The sequence below is a fragment of the Micrasema longulum genome, unplaced genomic scaffold (genome assembly GCF_059751315.1).
Source record: "Micrasema longulum isolate JH-2025_06_02 unplaced genomic scaffold, ASM5975131v1 h1tg000206l, whole genome shotgun sequence".
Taxonomy (NCBI): Eukaryota; Metazoa; Arthropoda; class Insecta; order Trichoptera; family Brachycentridae; genus Micrasema; species Micrasema longulum.
The window spans coordinates 465,279-481,856 of NW_028277411.1; the positions used below are offsets into that span (position 1 = coordinate 465,279).

At 30.9% G+C, this 16,578-nt stretch overlaps 1 protein-coding gene across 1 annotated transcript in view; it reads left to right on the forward strand.

Annotated features, from left to right (window-relative positions):
- LOC148283743 (uncharacterized) overlaps positions 1–16,578 on the forward strand; it is a 119,674-nt gene that overhangs the window by 14,859 nt on the left and 88,237 nt on the right. Inside the window, exon 2 of the mRNA XM_088243331.1 lies at positions 12,060–12,165. Within this exon, the coding sequence (XP_088099457.1) occupies positions 12,060–12,165 (106 nt within the window). The remainder of the gene's footprint in view (positions 1–12,059; positions 12,166–16,578) is intronic.

The window sequence follows — 16,578 nt, forward strand, 5'->3', positions numbered from 1 at the left end:
GTTTCATATACCACAAAGACGTACAAGGCAACAAATGTTATATCCGGATGAAAAAAAAAATTGAATTTACGATTTTTTACTAAAAACATTGAATTTGTTAAAACAAAATTATAGAAGAAAAATTATGGACCTTTTAAATTTATTCAAAATTGTAAATTCAATATGGGATTGCCCTGAACTATTATCTCTCATCAACTTCAGGGTGCCTGGAAGAATGACTAGACAGGTGTCACCGTTTTGTAGCAACAATTCACAGACAGTGTATACTTGTAACGCCGTATTGAACATACTTCATGAACTCGGCAATAGTTATTCCCACGTATCGGATATATTACTTAGTGTAGGGTATTGTTCCTATAGAACAAACCTTTTGAACTTTTTCAAAGATGGTGAATGGTAATTATATTTATTTATTTATACATTTCATAATATATACATTTTTTTGTTCACTTTGCCCAGCTATATGAAACAGTACTTACGATTTTCTTGTTATATAACTTTAAAAGAGTTTATAATTAAATTTGTTTTTTCATTTATTCTTAAATTGTTTAAAGTTTCTACTGAATATGTTGTATAATTTTTGGGTTAATTTTTTTTATAAATCTTGTATAATTTTTAGGTTTAATTTTTTTATAAATCTTGTGTAAAAGGATTTTTATTTTTTTTTTATAAATATATTTAGCCAAATATGTTAGTATTATATTTTTTTGTAAAAAACAGATTTGCCGTTTATGTTAATAAAATAAAACTGCCGAACCAACGTCAATTATTACAATAGCGTAATTAATAGGTTTGCTAAAAAGTGTAGGAATGTTGATGATATTTTTAACACGATCGATTCACAATGTGGCTAGTGTTTCTGAGATTCGAACCCCACTCTACCCCAACTTGATTCACATTTTCTAATAGTGAGTTATTTACAACTCGTTAAAAATGGTCTCAAAATTTAAATATTTGGGAAAATCATAAAAACGCAAACATTTTTTTTTTTTTAATAAGACCAATGCTTTAGCCGATACTTTGTTTTGATGTATTTTAGCCTGAATAATCATATGAGAGAAGATACTACTAACTAATTTTGGTTTTCTGAGGCTGCTACGCCTTACGAGTTGAAATCAAATGTTTAAAATTAAAAGCAAAAGTTAAAATTAAAATGAAAAGTTTAAATTAAAATTAAGTTAAAAGTTTAAATTAAAAGTTAAAATTAAGAATTAAAATTAAAAAGTTAAAATTGAAAGACAAAATTAAAAATCAAAATAAAAGTTAAAAGCCAAGCAGGAGATAAATTTAAAATGTCTTTAACTGATCTGATAAAAATATGGTATTTACAATGTAGTATGTCGATGTCACTAAAACTGTCATTATAGGTAATCTGTATTTTTCGTAGAGTGCTATTTTTTAAATAATTAGTCTTTGAGTTAGGAATGTCGAAGAGTACAGATTGACGAGTTCTACGGACAGGGACTCGATATGAAATACCTCTAACAATTTCTGGGCTATCAATTACGTAATTAACAATATTGTAGAGAAAGCTCATATCCAACATGGTACGCCGAGTATAAATGGCGTAGGATCACAGAAAAACTCATTGTGCAAAAAAAAAAATGATCACTTATTTTTAAAAGTTTTCGGTTTCCGTGTCATTTTAAATGTCGGCCGTAAATCAATAAAATTAAAGAAATATGTACACACACCATGTTCTTGGAAAAAACCGCCAAGGATCGCGGTCAAAATGGCTGGAGAAAGGATGCGGGTGTTTTTGCAAATGATTTCCGAGGATTAAGACTAAAAGAAGATACATACAGTCGTGTACTGCTAACTTATTTAGTAGCGAATTTGCAAAAAGCCTGTGTTTTTGAAATTCTGTACAAAATTTTTAGGTAGCGTATATTTTCAGGATTATCATAATCAAATATCTGACAGAAACAGATTTTATTTTCCTTTTTTCGGTCTCCTTTTTGTATTTTTGCTTTGGAAGTGTTATAAAGTAATTTGAGAATCTAATGGATTTGATAAGTAGGAACCAACTTAGCACTTCTGTCATACATTTTACACGCCAGTATGTTTGTAAATGTGACGCTGTACAGTAAAGAACAAAATAATTAAACCTTTTTGAAGTAAAAATAAATATGATATATGTACGTTTTACTTAGACCACGGCCCCAATTCCAATAGAAGTTAAGAGATTTTTTATTAATATCCCTACAGAGATGAGGTAGAATTTTTTCAAATTCAGGATTATGGATATTCGAGCGTTTACAGGGCTTATGACCTGTCATTGGCTGGGTTAAGTGGCCACTTTACGTAATACAACATTTCCCATTCCGCTTATTAGCGAATATCGACACAGGTAACATTTTTGATTTTTGTATATATATAACGTATATGTTATTAAATGAGAAACCATTCATAAGCGTGTTGGAGCGCCATCTATGTATTGATATTGAAGTTAAGTATTTTTAATTAGCATATTACTTTATTTTATGTATTTAAGACTCTTCCGAGTTAATAATAAAAAATATATACCTACTCTCCCTTGGGAGAAATCCAGATTTGTGTATGTACAAAATACACGTACCAAAAATAATGAAGTAAAGAGAGTTGCCTTAAATTGTCTATAAAGCAAAATCAAATTTTCTGTCTGAAAACATACCTTTATACATACATTTTTACGAAAATTTAAAGCAAATTTGTCAGTAACTTATAAATAAATACGTTCATTTAATTTTCAAATATAAATACTTGTTTTTTATACAGAAAATTCGATTTTACTTTATACACAACAAGAAAACATCAAGTTTTTTTTTGCATTTAGAAAGTAATAAGAGTATGAAATACTGTCGAGTAAAAAAATTTTTTTCAGGTACTTATTAGTGGCATAAAAAAAAGGAATTTTTAATTTTGGATTCCCGCAAAAACGATCATTGAATTGGCCTCGCCATCATTGACGTCACAATTACCAATGCCAAACATGTTGCGTTTTTCTAGTGACACATTTTTTTATACTTACTCTTAAAGTTATGCATGAAAACATTTCTCCATAATATCAATATTCATTTTAAAACTACAATTAATTATACTTAATCCGTTTCATATATTTTAATCGGTATTTGTAGTATGTAATATTTCCCTATTGGAGATAACTCTTTTACCTTCCTATTGTAATCGTGGCCTAGATGAGAAAAACTTATAATTTGAATTTGCATATTTAAATATTTTTATAGTTCTTATAATAATTAGAACCGTTCACCGTTCAATTAAAAAAAATATTAAAAAACTAGGATTTACATTTATTAAGTAATTTTGAGATAACATAATTTGTGCATAATTTATTAACCATACATTCTTTATTGGGAAACTCCATGCTGAAGGATACATTAGATAGGTTTTTTAATTACAAAGAAACAGTTTTTAATACATTATAAATGTACAATCATCATGTGTGCGAAGTCAACTCGAGTATAACTCAGTTATATGGTCACCGCATTACAGGGTTCATGTTAAGGACATCGAAAGAGTTCAGCATAAATTTTTGCGTTTTATCAATTTTAAATTAAGTATACCGATTGAATACATAAATTACTCATACTTAAATGATTATTTAAACATCCAAACATTAGAAAACAGACGAAAATTAAATGACTTGCTTTTTTTGTTTAAAATAATAATGTCGATGTTCGATTATTGTGAACTTATCAATTTGATTAATGTGCGAGTGCCTGGTCGAGTTACCCGATGTAATACTTTGTTCTACTGCGGTCCATCATCGACCAATTACAGCGCGAATTCGCCAGTAATGCGGATGCATGTACTCGCGAACCAATATGCTAACAACATCGATGTCTTTAGCGTGAGTCTTGTAAATTTTAAATATCAATATATATGTTCCTTATCAAATAGAACTTAATATTCTGTTCATATTGTATTTTATAACATTATGTACCTAGCTGCTTTAAACCTTTAATTTTATTTCTTTAGCTTATTAAAAAAATAGAAATATATATATATTGCTTTAATTTTTTTAAAACCAACTTAACTTTAAAACACAGTTCTATATTTTATTACAGTATATTGTATTTTTTTTAAAAATTTATGTTGTTAATACACTCATCTTTTTATTTTTATACCAACTATACTTCTTAACACTGTTCCTTTATTTTGTTCCTTTATTTTATTTCTTTATATTGTGTTTTTTTTTTTAAATCTATGCTGTTTATATACTCATCTTCTTTTTTTAAACCAACTTTACTTCTTAACACCGTTCTATCTTTTGTTGCTTTATATTGTATTTTTTAAATTTAATGTTGTTTATATACTTATATTTTGTAAAATTTTCATGTATGTAAAAGCCTTATGGGCGTGAAAAAATAATAAAATAAAATAAAATAAATAAAATAAAATTTTTTATCATCCCCTAGCTGCACTTATTGGTTCTCCAGTGCAGTATGTCTTGATAATTTAATACACGAAGGCAAGATGATGAGTCCTACGCTTTGAGTGCCAGATCAATGACTGCGAAATACTGTATTGAGGGGATCCAAAAAGCCCCCCATCCACAGCATCCTGGGTGAAAAGAGTCAAAGTACAAAGTGAGCAAAAATATTCCCAAGGAATACTAACTCTCTATAGATTAATGAGGGGGAGGGAGGATATATGGACAGAGGCCAACATGTTGTCCCCACTCCCAGGATACTTTCAGTGCCTCTGTTTTTTTGAATCAATAACAAAACGTGTACAAAATTCACAAACAAGTAAAGAAACAAAAATAGAAAATAAAGAATCAAGTGTACGCAAATATTAACCGAGGACTACTGACGAAGGCAAATAGGACTAAACATTAATGAGAATAAAACAAAATTGCTGATTGCCTTCCAAACCCTAGGCATAATCTCATATGAACATATTACAACAGAGATAAAGAACATTTAAGAGAAGGTTATTTAGAAGTCTAGGCATCTACAGGGCTTATGACCTGTCAATGGCTGGTTTAAGTGGCCACTTTACACACTGTGTAACATTCACCATTCTGCCTATATTTGAACATCTATATTCCTTCAATTCTTTCATCTGTTGATGTTCGTGAAGTTAAAGAGCTAAAACCTTTATTTATGCGAGTGAGATTCATAAAATTGAATTATTTCACCTACATACTAGGCAACGCCTACATCTAGATCTTTATCTCTGTTATAATATGTTATTATAAACAGCTCCCCAGGGAGTTGAATCCAGTCCTTGTCTACAAAAATTTGAACAAACTCAAAATATTGTTGATAATCTCATATACTTTCACAGCGAGAAACTACAATTTTGAGATGATCAACTCGTTTACATACCTGGGTTTCTCAGTCACCAGAAGAATAATATTCGCCAACCGTTGCTACTACGCGCTTCCGAAACAATTAGGGCCCAAAATAATACGAAAAAATACCAAGATAATACTGTACAAACTCTGACGAAACCAATCATGACATATGCCTGCAACACCTGGGTTAAAGAAGAAGAAAAATCCTTCAAGTTATCTATGGCCCTGTGAGAGAAAAAAAACCATTGGCGTCGTTGCTACAAAAGGGAGCCATATGAAATCTACGGAGCGCCCGATGTAATCTACTATATCAAGGTGGGGCGTTTGAAGTGAGCTGGCTATATAATTAGAATGGACGACAAAAACCCCATAAAACGACTAATTTTCTCTGTTTTACGAGGACGATGAAGACCAGGAAGGCCGAAAAAGAGACGGATCATGTGTTCATCGTACCATACGACATTTCTTAGGCATCCAGATGTTTACTAACTGAGATGGGTATGTTCTCATCATCACTATGGCTGCATTGTCAGTGTGGCATGTGATGTTAACGACCTTATTTCTCTTAGTGATTTCACCACTTTCTTAATTTTTTAAAGTGTTTTTTAAATATATTTATTCTGCTTGTGTAAGAAGGGGTTTTTGGCGTATATATTGTACCATATTTAGTTATAAAGGTTCTAATTTTGCTTTGTTTCTTTGTTGTTCTGTTGTTCTCAATATGTCTATTTTTTTTAAAGTTAATATTATTTATGTCCCGAATCGAGTTGTTGTAACTCCTGGGAATGTTATTCAATGTATTATACATGTAAAATACGTTATGTCATATGATTTATAAATAAAAAATATAAAAAAATAATAATCAATCATATTCTTTATGTAATCTGATTTAAAACTTTTGTTCCCGAGTGTACCTTAGAGGAAACCTTATATATATACAAAATGAGAGGGCACTAAATTAGATTACGCGAGCGTTTCGTAAAATATATTTTAAGCCCGGAAAGAAAATTGTTCATAAAAAAACCTTTGAAAGAACCTTTCATACGATCTAAAATCGAAAATCTAAAGAGAGCGAATTTCAAATGTACAAATAAGATGATATTTAAAAAAATACAGATGTATTTTATATATGTCATAATTAATGTCGGCCTCGTGGTGTAGTAGTAAGCGCGTTTTCCTACCATGCAAGAGGTCTCTTAATATTTAAAATGATATTTTTGAAATTTAAATAAGTGTTTTGACACTATTATATTTCATAGTCCCTGGACTGGTACCTGAAGCGTAAGACTTTATGCAATGTAATCTTACCTTTATGTTACAAAAATGATTAAGGTACGCTGCAATTAATGTATCAGTGCAGTGCCCTATGCACCATGATATGTAGAAAGGGAATAACGATGATGATGATGTTAACGTGTTAGTACCTGTCGGTGAACTAAGGAAACACTCTTATTTCGTTTGTGTTAGTTGGCACAGTAGAATGATTTAAATGAAAACTTATTGTTACACATCAAACAAGGCTCAAACAATATTTGAATAGACTGTACCTTGTTTTTCTACATCAACTTATATTGTTAATCTCAAGCAACTTTATATTTTTCTTAATTTAATTATATACTTTAATTTTATTATATATTTTCTTTTTTTTAGTTCTTAATTGATTTTTTAAAATCGAATTTTAGCATTCTTAAAAATACATCCAAATATTTCAATTGTGGAGGCTATTTTTAAATCACTTAAGTCTCCATTTAGTCATATTTAAAAAAAACACATCACCATTCCCTTTACGCACCTAATGGTGAATAGGATACTGCATTGGTACACCAATCGCAGTGTATCTTGATAATTTTTTTTGTAATATAAAGATAAGATGATCAGTCTTAGGCTTCAGGTACCAGTCCAGGGACCATGAAATATTCTGATGTGAAAATACTCTTTTAAATAAATATTTCATGTCAACCTTAATCTTACATAAGCACACCTTGTTAGGCACAAAAATTCAGCAAAAATAAAAATAAATAGACATTTATATGAGTATATTATACAAACAGACTGAATCTCCGGTTCATCGGTTATTGTTGCAAAGTCAGAAGTACTTACTCCCTATGTACAACCGAATGAGCATTAACCCATCTAGGTAGCAGATATGACTGCTTGTATATATATGAAAATTAAATTACCCAACTTTAAGTTACTAATTTTTCCTCTGTATCTATTTTTGTTTTTTCTGTTTCATATTTTTAACGTAATCGTATTTAAATAAAAAAAACAGAATGCAACTTTAATTTTTTTTCACTGTTTTTTTATGTATTTAAAAATGCATCTCCATTTTATAATGTATTCTAGATTTAGTATACCCATGTATAGGCCATGCCTATGTGGGATTTTTTGTTTTTATAAATAAAGTGATATATTATGCAATAAAAATGTAGCAAATATAAACAAAAAAAATGAAAATAAATTGATAAATTGTGATTTTAATGAGAAAACGTACTTAAATGAAAACAAACAATTGAAAAAAAAAAAATATTAAAATATATATATCTACCAAGCTATGGTAAACGGAGAAAGCAAAAGCTTGTTTAAAACGCAACCCCTGTTTTGATTTCCATAATATAGGGACAGTTATTAGATGAGATGAAATTTAACTTTTCCAAAGAAACATCTAATTTATGTGACAGGTTCGCTTCAACGACTTCACGTACTACGTATAACTAAAGCGGTCGTTTCCTGAATACCCACATAAAACTTCTAAATAAATTTTCCTGCATGTATTCATGAACGTTTTATGTCAAAATATTAAACATTCGCGTATATTATTTAATACTGTTGATTCGCAAAAAAATGTTAAATCTATATATATTTACATATAAAAGGCAATGTTCGAATGTAAGTTCTCGATGGACTCGATAACTACCCTACCGATTTACGTGCGATTTTCAGATAAATGTACATCTTTGCCGCGAAAAGGTTTATGGCTCATAAAATCTTCAATTTATTAAGTACAAAAAAAGTTAGGAGCGTAAATGTTTTTTTTATCCATCATCAGGATTAGATTAACTGAGAATGCGTTTACAAAATAAATGGATGGATGTTAAAAAAAGTGTGTAAAAAAAGTTTGTTTTGAATTTTTACAAACAATATTGTTTTTTTTATCCCATTAGGATATTGATCTGTTTCATGTATCCGAAGGGGTTTTCCGGAGCAGAATTGTCCTACCACTTTGACATGAATCTCTTTCATGCATTTTTTTTTCTTTTTTATAATATGTACGTATTGAATGTATGTTTGTAATGTAAATGTTATATTTAAATAAATGAATTGAATTGAAGTTTCCGTCAATTCCTTATAATTTCTGCCCATTTATTTCTTTTTACTGGATTTTTGGTTATACTAAAATAATATCAAATTTGATACATTTTTGAAAATCGCATTCCTGACTAAAATGCCTCCCTGAGCAGAGTTTGACATTTGCGTAAAGAATTATTTATTTGAAAATAATGAATTATTTTTTGTTTTGGAATTCAAGCACTAACAAGTACTTGGGTACCTACTTAAATGAAATATTTGAATATCTTTTACTTTTAGATTTGGAATTCAATCATAAAATAGTACCTACTTTCCAATGAAAAGTTACAACATCTTATTTACGTTTATCCGAACGGTTTTTACTAAAGATTTTTTAGTAAATTTTTGTAAGAATACTTAATTAATTTTAATCTTAAGAGGAAACGCGGTCCGACTTTTCTTCATACAAACGTATTCACGTATTTTCTTTCTGAATTATGGCACTAGAGAAATGTTTTTCTTTTACAATAACAACAACAAACTATCACGCCGCTTCCCCGTAAGGGTAGGCAGAGAGGATATAACGCAACATCACTCTTTCTTTGCATTCAGATTTTGCTTCCTCTACATTCATAAATCTTCTCATGCACACGCGCCAATTATTCCGACTTTTATCATGTCCTTTTTCAAGTATTTGTTGGATTTGGTCATGCCTTTCACGGTCTTCCTCTATTTCTGCATCCATGATATCATCGCATTGTATATATTTTTAGCCGTTCTTTCATTGTCCATTCGCTCTACATGTCCAAACCAGCGCAGAGCTTTTTTTTACAAATAACAGATATTTATTATTTATTATATCACACCGACGAAAAGAAAGATTGTAAACTTAAGTAAACATACATCAATTACTCAGAAAGAGATTGCAAATAAATATTTTGTGAGTCAGGGAGCAGTCAGCAAGATTATTTTGCAGAAAAGAGAAACAGGGTCAGTTGAAGCAAAGAGAATTGGGAAATGTGGAAGGAACCGGAAAACTTGTGTCCGAGATGAAATATCTTTAATCAGAAATATTGAAATAAACTCCAGAAAAACAAGTTACGAACTCCAATGAGAATTGACAGCCACTGGAGTAATGATACATGACTCAACAGAACGAAGAAGACTCGTTGAATCTGGAAGAAAATCAATTTGACGACTGAAAAAACAACTCCTGATGGCACGTATGATGAAGCAAGGGCTCATTTGGGCAAAAAAATATACCAAATAGATTGTAAAAGGCTGGAGAAAGATGCTGTTTTCAGATGAGACCTACTTTCTTGTGCAGAGATATCGCACAAAATTTGTTAGAAAAAGTGGGGATGAAAAAATTACTGTGGCTCATATTGACCAAACGGTGAAATATCCCGCGACAAAGATATTTTGGGACTATTTTTTTAAAAGAAGTTATGATGAAAAGCCTTAAGTATAAAGCTCTTTTGGAGGAGCACTTGAGGATAGAACTGAGAAAATTTTGTCCTAATGGTGGGGCTGTACTTCAACAGGACTCAGCTCCTTGTCACGTATCGAAGTTTATCCTTAAGTATTTCAATAATAAAAAGGTAATTCTTTTAGACTGGCCTGGAAATTCACCTGACCTTAACCCTGTAGAAAATTTGTGGGTGATTTGTAAATCTAAGATATAAAGATTGGACTGCACCACCAAGATAAAGATGATAGAAGCTGTTATTCAGATATGGTGTCGAGATGACAGAATAAAAAAAAATTGCCAAAGTTTAATTGATTCCATACCAAAATATGTTCAAGCGTGTAATAAAAGCAGAAAAAGGACATACATCCTATTAAAAAAATAAAATGATTGTACGTCACCTGTAACTCAAAATACTAATAAAAAACTTATTTTATGATTACAAGAAATTAAACTCCATTCATTCGCACAATACTGTATACAAAAATGTTGTTAATAGACCGGGAAATGGGATCACACTCATAACGGTGTGATCATAGAGGATGAAAGGCGAGTTTCTGGCGCCTCCAAACTAGAACTAGCCAGCTAAGGGAAGGTAACCTTGACAGAAAAATCCACCAGAGAAGGCAAAAGGAAACCTATCTGGTCATCTTTTCTCAGGAATCACTATGGCGAGTATATCCAACAAGCAGTTGTCCTGGCCTCGAAGTAGCGCAGGACCAAGATGCTTTTGCTGTAGTGATCGCCAACGTCGCGCCGGGGGGACACGATAAGGCACCACAAGAAGAAGAATAGACCATCAAACTAAGTTTAAAAAATTTTTTTTTGAGCATATGGCTGCTTGACTGCCGATATGTATAGGAAAAAAGATCCATATTTTCTGCAATTTGTCCAATTAATAGGTTGATTCTGACTTGTATTCGTGTGCGTGCTTCTAGGTGTGTGAAACAGAGCATGAGATCTCACTCGTTCGGAACGTAAAACTGATCTCTTTCGGTATATTATCATCCCAATGATTTTTTTAAACTTATTTTTTATAAATTTGTATGAACCAATTTCACTTTTGAGTTATACTTCGACCGGTTTCGGGTTACTTTCTCATCATTAAGACTTGAACTTTCTTAGAATTACTCGCGTTGCTATTTATTTGGTAAAATATTGTAAGAAAAAAAACCATGGTAAGGAAATTTAGAAATATTGTAAGAAAAAAAACATGGTAAGGAAATTTAGAAATATTGTAAGAAAAGTGTCTAATATGTATAGCAACGCTAGTAATTCTAAGTTTTTGCAAGTCCTAATTATGAGTAAGTAACCTCAAATCCAGACAACGTATAACTTAAAAGTGAAAGTGGTTAATACAAATTAAAAAAAATATTTGTAAAATGCCATACCCCAAGTAAAAAATGTTTTTAAAATAAAAAATATGTTTTTTTAAGTTTTGTATAATAATTTTAAAACTTCCACCAAATCTTCGAAATTAGAACGCCCGGCCCGAAACATTACGAGTTTGGGTCGGTGAATGTTTTTGACATTTGAAAGTTATGAACTGCGAACCCACTGCACGTCAAAACACACCGAACGTCGAAAGACATGGCTATCCCAGAAACCGAAAATCTGTTGCCGGTTGCCACAACATAACAACGCTAAACTTTTAAATTTTATATTTTTGACTATCATAAACACGTAATCACTTACATTTCTGACGTTGCAAATTAGTTTATTTTTAAAAATCATTTTTCCATACATTTTTGAGAAACTTCGCCGTACAATTAAATGCTTTATATTTTACCGTGTGTAAGAAAACATTTTTATATCCAATTTCCGTAGCACTTATCTTCCTCATTTGTGCATCTCATGACACAATATTAATCTGGTCAAATCTTGCAAAATATCTTGTCTTTTTTCTGACTCAAGCAGTAAGAGCGAAATTTTATAAAGTATGATATTATTGAATTGTTTTTTAAACATAGTCAGAGCTTAGAGCTGCTAACCGCCCCCTAGTTTTTTCTTTCTTTGCAGGCTTTACGGACCTACAAACTCTGTTTCTGGCCTGCTTTGCTACCCTGGTGCCTCTTCTTCTTGCTCTATTCCTAGCTTGTGGTCTAAGGTAAGAAAACAAGAATTTTAATTTTAATTTTATTTTTTTAATTTTTAAAATATACTTTTTGACTATGTGAATAGGGAAATATAACGTTTTGTTTTACATTTTTAAAGTAATAAAGGTCTAAGAAATATTGTCTAAATTTGTAATTTTGAATACCCCCAAAAACGGTCATTTTATTAGCCGTGTCACTAACACGCCACGACTCATGTTTATTTGTTCCTGGCCATTGAACTTTGTTGAGATCATTATCACGAATCTTGACGCCACAACATCCAAGGCCAAACACATCGCATTTTTCTTGCAATGTATTTTTATTAAAAGTATTTTTTACATTTCTCCCCAGTAAATCATTTTGATTTTGAAAATAAAATTAATTATTCTAAATTCATTTCATATATTATTATCTGTATTTGTAGTTTGTGATATTTCCTTATTGCAGACTTTTCATTCAGTTTTTAAGATGTATTTTTGTAATGTGTATTTTCTTTGTTTATAATATTATACTGTAGAAATTTTTTAATGTAATGTACTTTGGTAAAATAAACAAATAAAAAAAACGTTTTAAAAAAGCGACGTTTATTAATTATACAGAATTAGTAATGTGGCGTTCTATTATCTCTGTTTAACCTAACGGGGAAATGGCTTTACGGTTTGTTTTGTTTTCAATTGTTATATCTCTTCGCAAATCGAATCCGGAACCCTTTTTGCGTGAGGCTAGTATCTTAGCCGATTCACAATAGGGGCCAACAATTTATTTTTTAAAAGCTCAAATTCTTACACAATCACCCGACACTTCCGATAACTGCCTCAAATTCCAATTTCAACCCGATAATAATTAAACTTTATATTTTAAAAGGGCCGACCAATCTGATTTTAATTAAGTTTATTGGAATGTTAAAATTTAAATTTTCACTGTGTAAAATTTCCATTTCAAATCGCTAATAATTATTTTTAAAAAGTGTTTTCAGGCATTTTTACGGAAAATATTTTTCCTATTATAAAACGAAACCGAATTTAAGAAAAATAAAAATGAAATTAAAAATAATTCATACATAGTGAGGCATGGAAGGTTCTGAGTTCTGGAAGGTTCTGGGTTCTTGAAGGTTCTGGGAAATTAGATATAAAAAAATGTTTTCTTACACGTCGTAAAAATTAGAGCATTTAATTTTTCTACAAAGTATCTCGAAAATGTATGAAAAAAAAATTAACTACTTTCAACTACGTCACAAGTTCTTCTGAACCAAACAAAAAAAGAGCATTTTCATAGATTTTCGGCTTCCGGAAGCCAGCTTATCAATCAGTAAAACTTGTGACGTCACGGGAGGTAAAATTTCAAAATTATAAAACGTTAAAAAAAACAGCGCTCATATTACAACACATACATATATATAAACAAAAAAAACTAAGCTTGATAGTCTATGTATGAATAAAATAAAATAAACCAACTAATCTTCCTTATTTCTGATGAGAACACAAAAATTGATTTTGATTTTTCTTAGGCATGGATGTTCTGTGCTCAATTCACCACTGTAATTGGGCCTCCGGCCTGTTGTGGTGCAAAAAAAGTATTTTGAAATAAATCACGTTCGAAGAAACATTCTTATGCCTTCCTCAGGGAATCGGGTTGTGGTCCCGTGGCTAGTGTTGCGGACTATTCTCTTTTAAAAAAAAGCCCGTCTTTTCATGTTTATGAAATACATATGTATATATAGAGTATTTGAATAAGAATAAATAAATAAACATTTTATTGTACGGTAAAACTTACAAATAAAAAAAAAGTACTTACGTTTCATTATTTACAAACGAGTTCGCCAATAGCAAACGTTTATTTAGCCATAGTATAAAGATATGCTTAAGCAATTTAATTTCATGACTCGATAGAGAAAATTAAGATTTTCAGGATAAAAGAAAAACTTAAGTATTTTCTCGTATATCAACTCCTTCAATCGGCAGTTCGCAGCCTTTATGGCTGAAGTTATATACGACATTAAATCAATTCCACCCATTTAATCGCATTACTCTACTTGTTTTTAGTGAAAAATGAACCGAAAAAGTTTTCACAAGTTTCAGGTAATTTCCACACCCCTCAAAAACATAACGTTACTATTCCTAACTTTGAGAAGTTAACTTTTTTCAGCAATGTACTGTTTTTCCCATAGTGTTAAATGTATACTCTAGCATGATCAGAATGAGTTTTTATGTGTTATTGTGCCGCATAACTTTCGTACCCTTTGCCAACATTATGGACCACATTGCGACGTCTATTAGGTTTTTAAATAAAAACTAGCTGAAAATAGTCGGCGATAGCTGACATGCTAGGAACACATTTTTCAAACTTTTTGACACAACTTTCGAACTTGGATTCAAAGTTTTATAATACTAATACTTACGGGTGTTAAATGACGGAGAAAGTAATAAGCTGCGAATCAGCAAATGAAAGCTTATCAAAAACGTCATATAAAAAAGGACCTTGTTACTATTTTTTTATGGATTGTATTGATAAAAACAACTATTACATAGATAATTCTCCCAAGTTATAACTTATGGCATGGTGAAAGTAAGCATGTTACGCATATTTAAATTTATAAATAATCTTAATTTTCATAAATTGCATTAATTGTGTATATTATGAATTAATTTTTGGTCTATTGAAGTTCACATATCATTGGTGAAAGATATTTAATGCTATTTTTTTATATTTTATGAATTGTATTCAAAATGATATATTTTTTACTGTCTCTGAGCTGAAAATCAATAAATAAATAAGCATAAAAATCTTCTTACAAATATTTTAATCCGTACTTGTTAGAAATCAAATCCGGGACCTCGAGCTAACGCGCCAATAGCAGTACTACGAGGAAAACTTTTCAACGCTAGATTTCCCTTTTCAGCATTTTTAGTTGATTAGCCATCGAGTTGAAAACACTCGTTAAAGGTTCTGGATCAAAAATATGAAATTCTTGATCCACCGGAACACAGAGAAAACTGTTTGTTAACTAAATGATTTAAATAGTAAAAGCAATATGAAAGATCAATGAAACAGTTCGTAAATCGCAGGTTAAAAAAACGAACAATTAGAGAATGTGTATTGATCTCAGAGCAATAATGCGTAGCCTAGAGAGAAGCCCTATCACCATGTTTCATAAAACGCAAGCGATGTTGTTTTTTTGCTTAGCAACCAATTGGTGGCCATTTTGTTTTATTTGACAACATAAACAAAACGGTTCGATCGGATGTTTTTGTAGCTGTGCTTGGCTTTGTTTGTAAATAACTTGGATATTTACCTTATAATAAATAAAAATCGACTCGTGAATTGCAGTATGTTTGGTTGCAGTAGTAGGAGCGCCAAAGGTTAAGGGAGTCAGTTTTCACAGGTAATTGATTTCAAATATTTTCCCATGATTAACATAAATTTTTGGCATTTATTGTCCCAACACGTGTATTATGATTAAACTTCTTAGATTTTCACGGCCGTTAAGATGCACAATAAGTTTTTCTGGGTTATTATGCCGTGTGTCGTTCGTACTCTCTACCGACGTTTCGGATCGCGTTACAGTGTCCATCATCAGGGTTGATGTGATCCACATCAACCCTGATGATGGACACTGTAACGCGATCCGAAACGTCGGTAGAGAGTACGAACGACACACGGCATAATAACCCAGAAAAACTTATTGTGCACGTGTATTATGTTGCTTAAAAACTTTCCTTATATCAACATATTTACTTCAGATACTAATTTTTCTCAATTTAGGGGATAAATTTGTGATTTTAAGTATGTTTACTGTTGGTAATAACAGTTAATTATGGGCAATATGTCAGGGCCGCACTAGGCATCCATATAAAGTTTGAGTTTTTATCGAGTAGAGGTTGATTAAAATTTTACTCGAAATTAGCAACGTTAACCCTGAAATCGCATCTAAAATGACGTGTCCAAATTTCAGGCCGCTACGACTCGCCATTTCGGAGATGTGACGGACAAACAAACAAACTCAACACAGGACTTTGGTTCAATGGAGTTGGGATTTATGTCTCATTAAATATAACATAAATGTATTATGAATAAAATGAATAAATAAATAAAAAAATGAACACAATTTTTTTTTCAGTTTTATAAAATAAATATAGGCGAATTATAGAAAAATAGATTGGAATAACCCTGCAATGATAAATACACAGGTACATATTTGAATGTTATTACAATGCACATTAATATCTATTTGGAAATTTTCGATTTGAGTACGGCTCATTGTTTTGCTGCAATCTGTAGCTAACTTAATACCCAATAGTCGTAGAATGGTTTCCCTACGTTTGGGCTCCTCTCTAGGTTACGCATTATTACTCTGAGGTATTGATTAATGTTCAGCGTTTTTCAATAACAGTATAATGGAATATCCGTTAATAATTCCTATGGTC